Here is a 15,991-nt window from a genome sequence, read left to right on the forward strand (position 1 = left end):
GGCGCAACCAGCGACGGGAAGCTCCACTGCCGTCTTCACCGCCGCCTCTCTGCCACCACTGCACTGCGACTGACCTCAACACCGTCACCGCGACACCGCCGACCCGGACCGCATCACCTTCGCCATGGCTACGTCAAGCTCTTCCTCTAAACCCGCGGATGGTCGGTGACATCTCACATCCCTTCATCTCTCTCTTTAGATCATGTTCTAGGAAGTTTTTATCTCGTATGTAAGGTTGTACCCGCTAGATCTATGTCTAGGTGATCCACTGTGTCTATCATGAATGTGTAGAAGGATCTGATCCCATTCCTGGTTCACTTCCTGATCACATTGATGCAATTGTTGCTGATGAATCATCATCCCTTGATTAATGAGATGATACAAATTAAACTATCTACTCATCTCTGATGAAAACGAGGGAATGCAACCTATATGATGCATGTCCATCAGGAGGAGGCCGGCGGCGGCGGGAACGGTACCTCCACGAGCCCTTCCAGCATCAGGACGACGCTCCTCATTGCGGGCCTCGCCTGGGGCTCCGCCTGCGCGCACCACACCGCAACCTTCACCGCCCGCTCCACCTCCACGGCCTCTGCCGCCTCGTCTTCGTAGCCCACGGCCCGCCACACCTCGCCGCGCAACAGCCACTCGTGTGCGCACTCCATGAGCGTCCGCTCCTCGCCGGCCTCTTCCAGCTCCATGCTCCGGCGGCACGTCACTATCTCCAGCAGCACCACGCCGTAGCTGTAAACGTCCGCCTTCACCGTCAGCGGCCCAACGCCGCGGTACCACTCCGGGGCCATGTACCCGCGCGTGCCGCGCACCCCCGTGAATGTCCGCGTCTGGTCCGGGAGCAGCAGCTTCGCCAGCCCGAAGTCGGCGATCTTCGCCGTGCCCGACGCGTCCATCAGGATGTTCTGCGGCTTCACGTCGCAGTGGATCACCCGGCTGTCCAGCTCGTCGTGGAGGTAGTGCAGCCCGCGCGCGACGTCCAGCGCGATGCCCATCCGCTCGCCCCACGCCGGCGGTCCGCCTCCGCCGGCGCTGTTCTTGAACAGACGCTCCGCCAGCGACCCGTTGCTCATGTACTCGTACACAAGCAGCCGGTTGGCGCCCTCGTGGCAAAAGCCCAGCAGCCGGACCAGGTTCCTGTGGCTCGTCCGCCCGATGGCGCGCACCTCCCGCTGGAACTCCACTTCCCCCTCCTCCACCACCTTCTCCAGCCGCTTCACGGCGATCGCCTTCTCTCCGCCGTTGTGCAGCAGCGTGCCCCGGAACACCGTGCCGAACGCGCCGCGGCCCAGCGGTTCGCGGAAGTCGCACGTCGCGTGCTTCAGTTCCTTGTAGCTGTACGTCCTCAGGGGCGCCTCCTCGGCGTCCGGCTCCGCGACCGTCCTCCGATTCGCCAGGACCAGCCGGGCCGCCGCCACTAGCGCGGCTAGCGACACGCACGTCAGGATCCCGATGCAGACCAGAGCGACGATGGTCGTGCGCCCGACGCGGCGGCCCCTGCCGCCGCCGCCGATTGCCGGGCTCCCCGAGGTGATCTTGACGAACAGTGTGTAGCCGCCGCCCGTGCGGCCGTACATGAGAGGGAGCTGCTGCTTAGTGCACGTGCCGTCGTTGCTGTTGAGCAGCACGGCGGCGCAGAGGCAGTCGGCCATGCACGCGGCCTGGCAGTCGGCGGCGCTGGTGGCCGCGCCCAGCACGGCGTACCCCGTGTCCGGCCAGGACATGTTCTGGATCGTCTCCATGGACAGACCGGCCGCGCAGTCGCCGGCGCCTGAGGCTCTGGTGCACCCGAGCGCGCCGTTGGCAGCATCGATGAAGTCAAACCCCGGAGGGCAAAGGCAGCTCGGCTGCGCGTCGCGGTAGATGACGCAGTAACTGTTGGGCCCGCACGCGCCCTTGACCTGGCACGGGTCGCTTGGCCCGATCAACTGGACGTCGGTCGTCCACGCGCCGTCGGACGCGACGGCGTGACGGTACAGGCGCAGGACTCCGTCGGGGTCGAGCGTGACGCGGTAGAAGACCTGCGTCTCGGCGGGCGACCGCGCGGCTCCGGGCCGCGTGAGGTTCTTGGTGTAGTTGCCGCCGTTGCCGGTGACGTATAGCACTCCGGTGGCGTCTAGGCGCAGGGTGAGCGGGAAACCGATATGGAACGTGCCGGTGGCCCAGTACGCGGCGGTCGCGACATTCTCCGTCTGCACGGGGTACAAGACGAGGTTTTCGTCGTTGAGCTGGCTGGCGAGGCGGAACTTGCCGGCGGCCCTGTTGGTGGGCGACACGCTGGAGAAGAGGTGCGCGCCAGGTACGAGGTCCTGACCGGGGAGCAAGGTGTCCGTGGGGAACTCGAACGTGGACCACACCACGGCCCCGTCGGTATCGTAGAGCACGAAACTGCCGTCGTCCCGCATGGCCGCAGAGAGGGCCGGCTGGGGAGGAGCGGCGAGGCTTCTATACTGGCCGTCGGCGCCGGTCCAGAGCAGGCGGCCCTCTTCGGAGAGCTGGAGCTCGCCGCCGTTGGCCGGCGTGTCGTTGCCGGCGGCCGTCCACGTGACGGTCACGTTGGGCGATGTGGCGAGCCAGACGCCGACGGCGAGGCCGCCGCCCGTGGCGTAGAAACCGAAGGCGAAGCGGCCGGATGGGGAGGGCCAAGCGGCACCGGCGGCGGCTGGCAGGGAGGTCCCCAAGGTGATGTTGGTCTGCGCACCTGACATGGGCAGGGAAACAAGCGTGGCGAGTGCGAGCAACAGCAGACGGATGAGCAACACCATGGCTGCCAAGCTAGCTAAACTAACGTCTTGACTCTTGCGCACGCCTAAGCTCCATATATGTATGGTGGAGCTGGACTGCTGGAGCAGCAGCAGTGATGAATGTACTTCCTCTGTTCCAGTCTGGCAGCTTGACTAGTTCTCCTTCTGTCCAAAAATATACTTGTCCCGTTTTGTGAATTATAGTTCACTTTGTCAAGTTTGAAAAAGTTTGACCTAGGACAAAAGCCACAGTGAACTGTAATTTAGAATTGATGGAATTTTATTTTATCCTAATAATAAGTTAGTACTATAATTTGGAAGAGAGGGAATAATGACTTATATGAGTTTGTCCACCGGTGGCCAACTTTATACTCCCTCCGTTCTAAAAAGATGATTTGATTTTTCTTAATACATTGTTTTTAACTAATATATGCGTTTGCTATGTACTATATATCTAAATGTATGACAAAAGCTTCGTATCTAGAAAGTCAGAATGTCTTATAAATTGAAAAAATAGAGGGAATAAAAAGGAATAATAGCATTTACAATACTCCCTCGGATCTATAATAAACCAACTTCTGTACCTGTCCTAACTATTTAAAATTGATCAATTCATAGAGAAGATTATCAACCTCTGCACATGGCCTAACTATTTAAACTATTTCAAATCGATCAATTCATAGAGAAGATTATCAACGTCTACGACACTAGATAACTTATTTATGAAAGTACATTTTATGTGGAATCTAATGATTTTAGCTAGATAGCATAAAGTGTTTATGCTCTTTTCTATAGGTTGGTTAAATTTAAAGATTATTTGACTTATGACAACTTTACATATTGATTTTTCTTGATATAGTGGGAGTCTATTATTTCCATATGTAAGCTTCTCTCTATTTATGCTGCAGTAGATGCTGATCTTTTTTTTTCTACTAGCAATATATGCACGTACGTTGCAACGGGAGAATAATTTAATGCATTGTCAGTGGCATGAGTGTGGCTGCACGGTGAAGCCATCCGTGTGTGGGCACAGTGGCCACAACAACACGCGCACCTAGTGTCACCGTGAGGCAACCTAGGACATTAGTGTGCCAACCATCGACAAAGACATGGGCTAGCATTGTGCAGCCCCGCAATGGGGCGGTACGGCGTGTGGGCGTGACTCTAGTGGTGCTTGAGTGGATGCGTCTGCCTGCGATGGCATAGGCGTGGCCTGACGACCGCGGTTGAGCGAGCGCAACCCTTAGAGTGCCCTTAATGATCGAGAAGAGCAACATGCATGGGAGACCTATCATCCATGCCATCGGTGCATGCGACGACGCAACGGTTGGTGGAGGTCAGCCTGGCAAGGAGTAGTTGGATCACGTGAGGGTCAATCGATTGCTCCCCTGTCGGCCTTCCCCACTGCAGGTCCTCATAATTTTAGTATGATTTATGTGTCCTCCGCCTTGCCTTATCATTATTGTTCTCCTGCGCCCTCTGGAGGTCTCTAATTCTTATAGGGTCATAGGTTTGACAATCCATTTGCACGTGCTAACGAGACTTTAGAAGTGGAACGGGTTAGGACCTGAGAGAGGGAAGGAGAACAAATAAGGCTACCTCTACGTAACTTGAGTAAAGGATATAATGGATGCAACAAATTCGTGGTGGAAATATCTACTAAAAAATAGAAGATACTGGTTTAAAAATACGACCAAGTGATTTAGTATTAGAGATAAAGGCATTAGTAAGAAATCAACAAAACCAATAAAAAGAAAGGAAAACTCGGAGCAGACATAATTTTTGGGAGAGGAAAAAGGGGGGAAAAGCACGGAAGGAAAACAGATGAGGAGACTGAGAAAAAAAAAGATGTAAAAACAGAAAAACTAAAAAAACGGACGAAACTAAAAAAACAATGAAAACGGAATCGAAAAACAAGGCGGACGAACTACCTCTCGCGCTTAATATTTAATATATTATTAGGAAAGGAAAAAAGAAAAACATCTGTCTACCGACCAGACCAACAACGGAACGGGCAAAAACACAAACGAACACGATGAGAAAAATACATGATGTTTATTTATTAGATACTAGAAAATCAGATTATTCAATATCAAAGGAATTTATTTGATTAGGATTACTATCCACCTTACCTCGAGACTCCTGGCGGGGAGAAACATGGACCGGGTGGTATACTGGTACTCAGGAGTCAGGACTGGTTAGTCTTTTATTAGGACTACAAGTAGATAAGTGATTTTCATCCATAGCGATCGTGTTTCGTTGTACGCCCTGTTCACTCGGTTTATAAGCCGTATTTTTTCAGTCAACGGACAATATTTTTTTTTTCATAATAAATCAGCCAACGATACTTTCAGTCATAGCTTATCAGCCAAGCGAACGTGACAATAGTTGGCCGAATCAAACTAGTACACAACTGCACATATGAGGCAATTGCTTGTCGCTGAATCCTAGCCAGCAAGGAGGTGGAACTGAGACAAGATCTAGTCTAACTCGTATGGGCATAGGTTATATATATAAATTTAGAAGGAAGAAACTCTTCATTTATCCGGTAGTTAGAGGGAGACGGACCAAAAAAAATAAACTGAATTTTGCTTTTTTTATTATTAGATAGGTATAGATATAGATAAGCCTTCCTGTTTTGACAAACTAGTATTTTCTATAAGCTTGATTAAACATAGGATAATACATTTGGTCACACCTCTCAATTGACTCCATTGACCACTACCTTATGTTTTTGTGTTCAAGGATTATCGGTCAAATTCATATTGACCAGCGACCGCAATGTGCGTTGTAGCTAGGATGGACAAGGACAATTCATGATGGATGGCGATAGGAAAGACCGGACGGACTTTGTGTCAGCGACGCAATGGCGGTATATATTATATATTATCTCTAATGGGGGCCGGCAATGGCGTTTCGTAGCAGAAGCAGCTAGGGGCAAGGAACTGAACACGCACGGTAGGTACGGTGCCCGTCGATAGCAATGGAAAATGGTAAATTTAGGCAGGGAGACAACAAGAGGAGGGAGTTGTTTCTGTATTCAGACTTTCAGAGGTTGAAGACGACTTCAGAGTTCAGAGGAACAGTTTATGGATTCAGTTATTTCATTGGTAATCGTCATCAGGTTACAACCCCTAGCTTATATAAGTAGCTAGTAGCGGTGTACCACTGCATTTTGATGATCTGGTTTTCACAGCAGAGTAGATGTGCAATAAATCTTGCTTTTCCTTCGAATTTTGCAACATTTAAAATGTTTTAGCACCAACTGCAGCTGGTAGCAGTATTAGTGGTAGGACCAAGCACCAACCAACTGCATGCTTTGAGCAACTTCAGTTAAAGAGGAACCATAAATATTTTTCTACTATCATGAACCTAGGACGTTAGTGTGCCAACCATTGACAAAGACATGGGCTAGCATTGTGCAATGCCGCAATGGGGCGGTACGGCGTGTGGGCGTGACTCTAGTGGTGCTTGAGTGGATGCGTCTGCCGGCGATGGCATAGGCGTGGCCTGACGACCGCGGTTGAGCGAGCGCAACCCTTAGAGTGCCCTTAATGATCGAGAAGAGCAGCATGCATGGGAGACCTATCGTCCATGCCATCGGTGCACGCGACGACGCAACGGTTGGTGGTGGTCAGCCTGGCAAGGAGTAGTTGGATCACGTGAGGGTCAATCGATTGCTCCACTGTCGGCCTTCCCCACTGCAGGTCCTCATAATTTCAGTATGATTTATGTGTCCTCCACCTTGCCTTATCATTATTGTTCTCATGCGCCCTCTCGAGGTCTCTAATTCTTATAGGGTCATAGGTACGACAATCCATTTGCACGTGCTAACGAGACTTTAGAAGTGGAACGGGTTATGGCCTGAGAGAGGGAAGGAGAACAAATAAGGCTACCTCTACGTAACTCGAGTAAAGGATATAATGGATGCAACAAATTCGTGGTGGAAATATCTACCCCTAGCTTATATAAGTAGCTAGTAGCGGTGTACCACTGCATTTTGATGATCTGGTTTTCACAGCAGAGTAGATGCGCAATAAATCTTGCTTTTCCTTCGAATTTTGCAACATTTAAAATGTTTTAGCACCAACTGCAGCTGGTAGCAGTATTAGTGGTAGGACCAAGCACCAACCAACTGCATGCTTTGAGCAACTTCAGTTAAAGAGGAACAATCCATAATTGAGAAACCGAGAACAGTTTGTTTCTTGAAGAAATTAAAGTCACACATAGCTAGACGACATTTAAAAAAACGATGAGAAAAATGTAAACGATCGATTATCCAATGTCTGGACAAAGGAAAATCTAGTGAAGGAAGCTGCCCAACAAATAAACATGCACCCCCTTCCAGGTCTGAACCTGCAGGCCAGGGAGAAGATCAGCGTATGTAGCGTTGAACGCCAATATTCCTGCACAATAGAACCTTCGCTCCGAGACTTTTAGCCCTTATATTAAATGTACCAAGACAATTGCAAAGGCTTAAGAGCCATATTTATATGAATTGATTGAAGTTCAAATTAAGTGCTTAGCAACTCCTCATCTGAAGATGCAGGAAACAGGACAGATCTTTGGCAGTGGCACCACTAAGATTAGACATGAGACATGGAGAAATAATCTGCATGCGTCCTACATGAATCATCCAAATATATAGGAAAACATATATATATGTTAGCGTTTCAACTCTCAAGCGCTTGAATTTTTTTTTCTTTTTTGTTTTCCTATACACTACAGTGCCACAAAGGGGTGACAAGGGAAACGTGCGTAGGTCAACACACCATCTCAAAATGTCTTTTGCTTTCTAGCTTGTTAAATCGCTTTTCGAAAATATACTAGTATTTATGAATTATGATGTATACTCAGTATCATTAGCCTAGATTAATAGTAAACTGTGTTTTCAAAATGAACATAGACAATAAAATTAATTAATAGGACCTTCTATTACGAATCTAATCAATTAAATTTCTAAAAAATTAAAATCCTTAAAAGCGAGCTGACTGGCAATTCAAGAGAGCATTGATCAACTTCTAAAAAAATGGCTACTCAGAAAGCAAAATGTGTACTCCCTCTGTCCCAAAATAAAAGTCATTCTCGATTGCAAAGATGTCAACATTTTTTAACTTTAACCAATTATATATAAAAGAATATTAATATTTATAATACATAATTAGTATCATCATTAGATAGATCGTTGAATATAATTTTATAATAAATTTATTTAGAAATATAAATATTGATCAAAATCGAGAAAGTTTAACCTACGCGTATCCTGAAACGACTTCTGTTATGGGACCGAGGGAGCAGTTATTTTGCGACTGACAATGGGGGAGCATCCATCAATTTCATATTGACCCGTGATCGCGACGTCCGCCTACCTACGATGAACAGTGCTACGGATGCACGAGTGTTTGCGACAGGAAAGCAAGTGTTTGCGTGTGCTTTGACGACTGACGATAAGGACGCTGCATCGTGCAAAATAAAGACCATGGACCGACCGAAGAAACCTCACTCGTGCTCCATGTCCACGACGCACAAAATCTCACGACGACATCACTCCTTTTTTTTTCTCGTTGTCGTAGGCAGGGGCGGATAAAGGGGAGCTCCAGGTCCTACTGAGTCTGATTTCTTCGTTAGATCGTAGTTACTTAACCTCATATTATTATTAATCTCTAGCTTTAACTTTAAATCTTTATTATTTAGTCTCCTTTGTCCACGTCCTACATCCGCCACTTGCTACAATACAAATAGGGCATCTACTCCGGTACTCCTCCTTCAAAATTTTACACGCATCTCAAAGCATTCAATTAAGAAAAATAACTTTTTTCTTATTTTTTTCAGTCTGGGCCACGCTTAGACCTAGCCCATCCAACCCAGACCTGAGTCTATCTATGGCCCTGTCCCCAAAGTAAAATCACCGTCACGACGCCATCCATTTGTTTCTGCCCTTCCGTGTGCTGCACCTCGTCGAGGAAGGAGACGGCGCCGCCGCGTCGACATTCCAGAGCTAGTGGAACTCAGCCGACCGAGCGACGCCGTCGTCGCCATTGAGGAAGAAGAAACCCCTGCGCCCTGCCGCGCCACCAGCCGGGAGGTGCTTGTCTGCGCCCTCACGCGCCATGCGTTCGACCCTTGGTCAACGAAGATCGGCAGCATGTTGAGAAGGTGGCCATACAGAAGCCCTTCGATGAGAGAGTTCCAGCCACAATGCGTCAAGAACGCGCCTACCGCGCCATGCGCCAGTATGGTGATTTGAGGAACCCACTCCATGGTGACCATCCGTTGGCCATGAGTGTGCTCTTGGAAGCCGGGTGGGAGAACGTCCAACTCTGGGACACCGCGTGGGGGCGCGGATAGGTGCCTCCTGGCTGGTGGCGCGGCGGGGCGCGGGCGAGCGCCTCCCCTTGCCGGTGGCACGGCGGGGCGCAGGGGGTTTCTTCTTCCTCAACAGCGACAACGACGGCGCTACCGAACCTCCTTGATCGAATTGTCGCGGTGCCGAGGTGCCGGCGTCGCTCGGTCGGCTGAGTTCCACTGCTTCAGAATGTCGACGCGGCGGCGCCGTCTCCTTCCTCGATGAATAAACGGTGGAGCAGCACACGAAAGGGCAAAAACGAACGGATGACGCCGTGACGGTGATTTTACTTTGGCGACAGGGCTGCTGGACCGAGGGCTAGGTTGGATGAAAGCTAGGTCTAAGCCTCGCCCAGACTTAAAATAATTAAAAAAATAATTACCTTAATTGGATGCTTTGAGATGTGTGTAAAATTTCGAGAGAGGAGTACCGGAGCAGATACCTACAAATAGGCACAGTGGCATTCCTTCCATTCCCGGATTTCCCAGTAGCTACGGCACCTGCAGTGAGCAGTGCAGACGTCTGCACTTGTGCAGTGTGCTCAAGAGTCAAGTCAATTGTTGTTTATCGTCAACGATCAGTATTCTCATGCTTCTCTGCCCATGCATGCTCTGTTCGTATGTCGGCATTTCAACTAATTTAATAATATTCTGTAAAGGAGAATAAGCTAAATTAAGCTACCGAGCAACACCGAAGCCGCCAAGGTGGAACTGCATGCGACATTGGTCACGGACGAAAGAAAATGCATATGCATGTCACGACGACACGTCAGTCCTTTTCGTCGTGCAGTGTGCTAGCGCTACTCCCAGGTTGCAACGGCACCTACCTCGGTGTGCCAACGCGTGGCATGGCCGCATGGTCCTGGCTAAGCTTTCTCTGTAGCTGTCATTTGGTGTTTTTTTTTTCTTTTCTAAGAAATATAATCAAACGTTTATAGAGTATTTTTTTTAGATTTGATGATTGATTAGATTTATAGAAGATACTATCACTTTTTTATATCTCTTATAATATTATTTATGCGAAAGAAAATAAATTTTATTATTCATTAATAATATATATAATGATATGACATAAACTCGGAATATTTATTTTTTGAAAAAAGTGATTATTATTAACAAGAAAGCAAGAGACACTTGAGACGGTGCGTTGACCAACGTCCCTGTCCATGGTCAGTCACCCTTGCCTTGCAACGAATTGGACAAATTAATAAAGTGGTTGCGTACGTGTGGCGTGACGAGTGCCGATGCCGAATTTGGATTGGTGTCGTCCAAATTAAAGACCATGGAGCGACAAAAGGAAAGCTCGCTTGCTCCATCGAGGAATTTGTTGGGTGTTACTCCATTTTTAAATTATAAGTTGTTTTAACTTTTCTAGATACATAAATTTTATTATATTTCTAGACATAATGTATATCTAGATGTGTAGTAAAATTTATGTATCTAGAAAAGCTGGAATAACCTGTAATTTGAAACAAATGAAGTATATATATATATACTAATAGAAAAAACTTCAAAAAATTATGTTGCCTTCTTTTTTCGGGTAGGAATAATTATATTCAAACTTGGTACAGTACACCCCTTTCTAAATTAGAGGAAAAAAAAAACAATATTTCATCTAAGTCATTTCATCACCTTCCTCTTTGATGGCCTTGGTCGATATAGTCCATATTCTAATCCCATCCAACATCGAAACCAGAATACAGCCGAATCCGCCTCGAAACCTTAGAAATGCATGCCGTAAGATCCAATGCCAACACATGATATATCCCTGTCGCCGTCCAGCATGCATTCCAGATATATAAACATATGCACTACCACTACAAGTGTGTGTGTGTGTAAACCAATTTGGCCTATATGAAAGGTGACCTAAATATATCCTCATGTACGTTCATATTCAGCTTGGACTTAATGCACGCATGATGGAACAATCTTTGACTAACAACACAACCAAATCTCTAGTCTACTTGCAAGGACCATATCCTAATTAAATCCTCATCAGCATGCTACCAGTCAATGAATTCAATTCAATTCATCACTCCTCCTTCAGCTGCAGCCATGGTGGAGTTCATTTCATTTAGCTAGCTTGGCCACCGACGCGCGCCATGGCTCTACCCACCCCCATGCTATCGCTGCTCGCGCTCGCCACGCTTCTTTCCGTGCCCGTGCCAGGTGCCGCGCAGCAGCAGACCACCAACGTCACCTCGGGGACCTCCCTGCAGGCGGCCGCGGGCGCCGGCTGGCCGTCCCCGTCGGGCCGCTTCGCTTTCGGCTTCTACGCCACGGACGGGGGCCTCGCCGTGGGCGTCTGGCTCGCCACCACCCCCAACATCACCGTCACGTGGACGGCCAACCGCAACGACACGCCGTCCACGGGTGGCGCGCTCTGGCTCACCTACGACGGCCGCCTCGTCTGGACGGGCCCCGCCGACGGCCAGGACCGGAACCTCGCGGTGCCGCCCCGGCCGGCCGCCGCCGCCGCCATGCGCGACGACGGTAGCTTCATGCTCTACGACGCCAACGGGACCATGGTCTGGTCCACCTTCGCCGCGCCCACCGATACCCTGCTCCCGGGCCAGGACCTCGTCCCAGGCGCGCAGCTCTTCTCCAGCGTCTCGCTCACCGACAGAGCCACGGGGAGGTACCGCCTCACCGACCAGCTCAACGACGGTAACCTCGTCCTGTACCCGGTCCAGACGGAGAACACCGCGAACTCCGGGTACTGGGCCACCGGCACGTTCCAGATCGGCTTCCCGCTCACGCTGCGCCTCGACGCCACCGGCGTGCTCTACGTCAACGGCAACAACGGCAACTACACCAAGAACCTGACGCGGCCTGGCACCGCGCGGCCTCCAGGCGAGACGGACGTCTTCTACCGCGTCACGCTCGACCCTGACGGGGTCCTCCGCCTGTACCGCCACGCCGTCGCGTCGGGGGGCGCGTGGACGACCAGCGTCCAGTGGATCGGGCCGGACGACCGGTGCCACGTCAAGGGCGCGTGCGGGTTCAACAGCTACTGCGTCCTCGGCCCCGACGCGCAGCCCGACTGCCGGTGTCCGCCGGGGTTCAGCTTCATCGACACCGCCAACGCACCACTCGGGTGCACCGAGACCACGGGCGCCGGTGACTGCGCCACGGCTGGTTCTGGTGCTACTGCTAGCATGGTCTCGATGCAGAACATGTCCTGGGCGGACACGCCGTACGCCGTGCTGGGCGCGGGCACGAGCGCCGCCGACTGCCAGGCCGCGTGCATGGCCGACTGCCTCTGCGCAGCCGTGCTGCTCAAAAGCAACGACGGCACCTGCACCAAGCAGCAGCTCCCGCTCCGGTACGGCCGCGCGGGCGGCGGGTACACTCTGTTCGTCAAGAACGCCGCGGGAAGCCCAGCGATCAGCGGGGGGCGCCGCGTCGGGCGCTCGGACACCGTCGCGCTGGTCTGCATCGGGGTCCTGACGTTCGTGTCGCTAGCCGCCCTCGTGGCGGCGGCGCGGCTGGTCCTGGCGAACCGGAGGACGACCGCGGAGCCGGACGCAGGGGAGGCCCTGGACGAGGAGGCGCCCCTGAGGTCGTACAGCTACCAGGAGCTGGAGGATGCGACGTGGAGCTTCCGCGAGCCGCTGGGCCGCGGCGCGTTCGGCACGGTGTTCCGGGGCACGCTGTCGCACAACGGCGAGAAGGCGATCGCCGTGAAGCGGCTGGAGAAGATGGTGGAGGATGGGGAGGTGGAGTTCCAGCGGGAGGTGCGCTCCATCGGGCGGACGAGCCACCGGAACCTGGTCCGGCTGCTGGGGTTCTGCCACGAGGGCGCCAACCGGCTGCTGGTGTACGAGTACATGAGCAACGGGTCGCTGGCGGAGCGTCTGTTCAAGAACAGCGGCGGACCGCCGGTGTGGAGCGAACGGATGGGCATCGCGCTGGACGTCGCGCGCGGGCTGCACTACCTCCACGACGAGCTGGACAGCCGCGTGATTCACTGCGACGTGAAGCCGCAGAACATCCTGATGGACGCGTCGGGCACGGCGAAGATCGCCGACTTCGGGCTGGCGAAGCTGCTGCTGCCGGAGCAGACGCGGACGTTCACGGGGGTGCGCGGCACGCGCGGGTACCTGGCCCCGGAGTGGTACCGCGGCGTTGGGCCGCTGACGGTGAAGGCGGACGTGTACAGCTACGGCGTGGTGCTGCTGGAGATCGTGACGTGCCGGCGGAGCATGGAGCTGGAGGAGGCCGGCGAGGAGCGGACGCTCATGGAGTGCGCGCACGAGTGGCTGGTGCGCGGCGAGGTGTGGCGGGTGGTGGGCGGCGACGAGGCCGTGGACGCCGCGGAGCTGGAGCGGGCGGTTAAGGTGGCGCTGTGGTGCGCGCAGGCGGAGCCGCAGGCGAGGCCCGCCATGAGGAGCGTCATCCTGATGCTGGAAGGGCTCGTTGAGGTGCCGTTCCCGCCGCCGCCGGCCTCCTCCTGATCCCCAATTCCCGTCGGGATGGCCGGATGGGGATGCTTGCGCGCGCCATCACGTAGCTAGCTTCTTGCATTGAGGATTGACAGCATATAGTAGTACTAGCAGATTGAGGATTGACAGCATATATATATTTTTTTAAACTCTGCTTTTAGAAAGCACAAGGATATACACTAGTATATATATTCTTATGCATACAGGAAAATGGAAGCAGATCGGGGCACAACATTACAATTTAAAAAGAAACTTGAATCATAGAGGTCATTTCACTTGTAAATTGCAGGAATTACAAAAGGATGAGTCGATTGATACACGAGAAGACATGAACACAACAGACAGATAGCAGTAGTAGAAGAAGAAGAGGAGGGGAAAACAATCAATGGGGTCGAGAAATCAAAAGAGCGAGGAAGATGAATCATAATATGTGGGCTTACGGAGCAGCGATTATATATAATATGGAGCTGAACCGATGAAGTAATGTGCTGGGCGATCAAGCCGGGGGGCCGCCGGCGGCACCAGCGGCGGCGCCCTGGTCCGTGGTGCCGCACGCCTGGTTGCACATCTTGGTGCAGGCGGGGTCGGTCTTGCCGTTGGCGCACCGCTCGTAGCAGTCGTCGTAGCAGCCGTACGCGGTGGCCGCGGGCACCGACGCCGCCACCACCAGAAGGGCCACCAGGGCCAGCGCCACAATCCTCATGCTCTGGGCCATTGCAGGGTGGTGATTTTGCTCTTGTGAGTGCTGCTGCTAGCTTTGGGTAGCCTCGTCAATGTCGTCCTTGCATTGCGACGTGCGTGTGGTGGAGTGTATATATAGGAGAGGAGGAGAGAACATGAGTGTGGGGACGTGCGCGCTTCACGGGACATCAATGGAGGAGTCGTACTGTGGACAAAAAATTGCGTTCGGACCGTCCCCTTGTATTGTTGGTGACGACGGTAAGTGCAAGCCAGACACGTGGCGTTGGTAGAACCGAACGCGCCGGTGAAGCAGGAGAACGAAATTGTGATGGGCCGGGCCATGAATGGGATAGATGCTTAGCGTTTTGGGCCTCGTCATGGATCTTCCAAACCATTTCAGCTTTCATTCTCTTCTCTTCTCTTCTCCACCACTCGAATCAAAAAAGAAAGAAAGAAAAGAATCATGACTGCAAACGTATGAAACCATATGATGATGATGGTTCAGGAATCAGGACTCGGTAGGCAGGTATCTCAGAACCAAGCTTTCATACAAAGATAGCCTGGCAGTACCTCGCGGTGTGTGTGTCTATATATATATATATATATATATATATATATATATATATATATCATCACACCGTAAAAGAGTAAGTCTTTTTTAGAAGGCTCTTCCTCTATAATAACCATTCGATCTAAATATCGTGCTATATGAGTTCTTCGTCATCCGTGATCTTACATGTAAGATGTAAGACTCCTTCTAAAGTAAGATTCCCTTTAAAAGTAGTAGACTTTAAAAGTTTGATTGTTTGGAGGAAAGCGAGACGTGTACTCCTATTTTGAAACGGATCGGAGAAAACTCTGCCCAGGTAATAGAAACGAAGTCACACACGGCCTGAGCAACGGAAACGAAGTTGGATGCACGGCGACGGACTCGGCCACTCGGGTGTTGGCCATGTGTCTCCTCCGATCCGTCAGCACATTAGACAACGAGCAGTACACGGCGCATAACTGTGGAAGAGTCCAGGTTAGCTCCGCTTGCAACCGAATTAGAATCAGCGCTGCTCCAGCCTGCTCGGCTGCACTTTAACAGCGTGAGGAAGATGCCGATTACCGAGCCTCTCTTCTGTTAGATTAATTTGGGCCAGATCCATTATTTATTCTAATTAATCAAATAAACTTCAAAGGCTCACAATTATTGTTAAGTGGAAAAGTGATTAGGACCATATGGGAAATTCACTAAAAAGGTTATCAACTTAAATAGTGAGTCTTAGGACTCTCACATAGACAAGTTGAGAGGGAGAACCGGGAGGCCACACGCGCGCGCCGCCGCCGCCGAGCCGCGCCGTGGCCATGGCCTGGCGTGGTTTTGTCGCTTGGCCCAACCAAAACCCTAGCCGCCGCAGCCAACTCTCAACGCCCAACCACCCTGTCCATGTTCATTCCCCCGACAGGGCCTAACGGACAGATGGGAGGGGAGGGCGCCCCTGTTCCAGGTGTGCAAGACCCGACTCTTTCTCTTCCTCCTCTCCGCAACATCTGAGCGCTGAGCTGTTCGTCTGCATCTCCAACCGGAGTTCCCTGCGCGCACAGGGAGCTTCGGTAGCAGGCCTCCGGAACTTCCCCCGTCAAGCGTACCTGCACGGGTAGGCGGGGAATCAAGTTTTTGGGGAGCGCCGGCTTCCCGGTGCGACTGCTGCCCCGTCTGCAGTTTCCTGTTCGGGGGCTTCTGCTTCCTGACGGGAGAGTCTCGTTCTACTGCTCCGA

General features: G+C 51.7%; 2 protein-coding genes across 2 annotated transcripts; one reads left to right on the forward strand and one right to left on the reverse strand.

Moving 5' to 3' along the window:
• Positions 1 to 446: 446 nt before the first annotated feature.
• LOC136454074 (G-type lectin S-receptor-like serine/threonine-protein kinase LECRK1) lies at positions 447 to 2,735 on the reverse strand. The gene has a single exon (XM_066454628.1). It carries the CDS (start codon positions 2,718 to 2,720, stop codon positions 447 to 449), a length of 2,274 nt encoding a protein of 757 aa, XP_066310725.1. The 5' UTR covers positions 2,721 to 2,735.
• Positions 2,736 to 11,070: 8,335 nt separating this feature from the next.
• LOC136454075 (G-type lectin S-receptor-like serine/threonine-protein kinase LECRK1) lies at positions 11,071 to 14,045 on the forward strand. The gene has a single exon (XM_066454629.1). It carries the CDS (start codon positions 11,204 to 11,206, stop codon positions 13,556 to 13,558), a length of 2,355 nt encoding a protein of 784 aa, XP_066310726.1. The 5' UTR covers positions 11,071 to 11,203; the 3' UTR covers positions 13,559 to 14,045.
• Positions 14,046 to 15,991: the final 1,946 nt, after the last annotated feature.

The sequence above is a fragment of the Miscanthus floridulus genome, chromosome 5 (assembly GCF_019320115.1).
Source record: "Miscanthus floridulus cultivar M001 chromosome 5, ASM1932011v1, whole genome shotgun sequence".
Taxonomy (NCBI): Eukaryota; Viridiplantae; Streptophyta; class Magnoliopsida; order Poales; family Poaceae; genus Miscanthus; species Miscanthus floridulus.

Bases quoted from the DNA above. Each gene is read 5' to 3' on its own strand.
- LOC136454074 (XM_066454628.1), bottom strand. From the start codon at position 2,720: ATGTCAGGTGCGCAGACCAACATCACCTTGGGGACCTCCCTGCCAGCC.
- LOC136454075 (XM_066454629.1), top strand. From the start codon at position 11,204: ATGGCTCTACCCACCCCCATGCTATCGCTGCTCGCGCTCGCCACGCTT.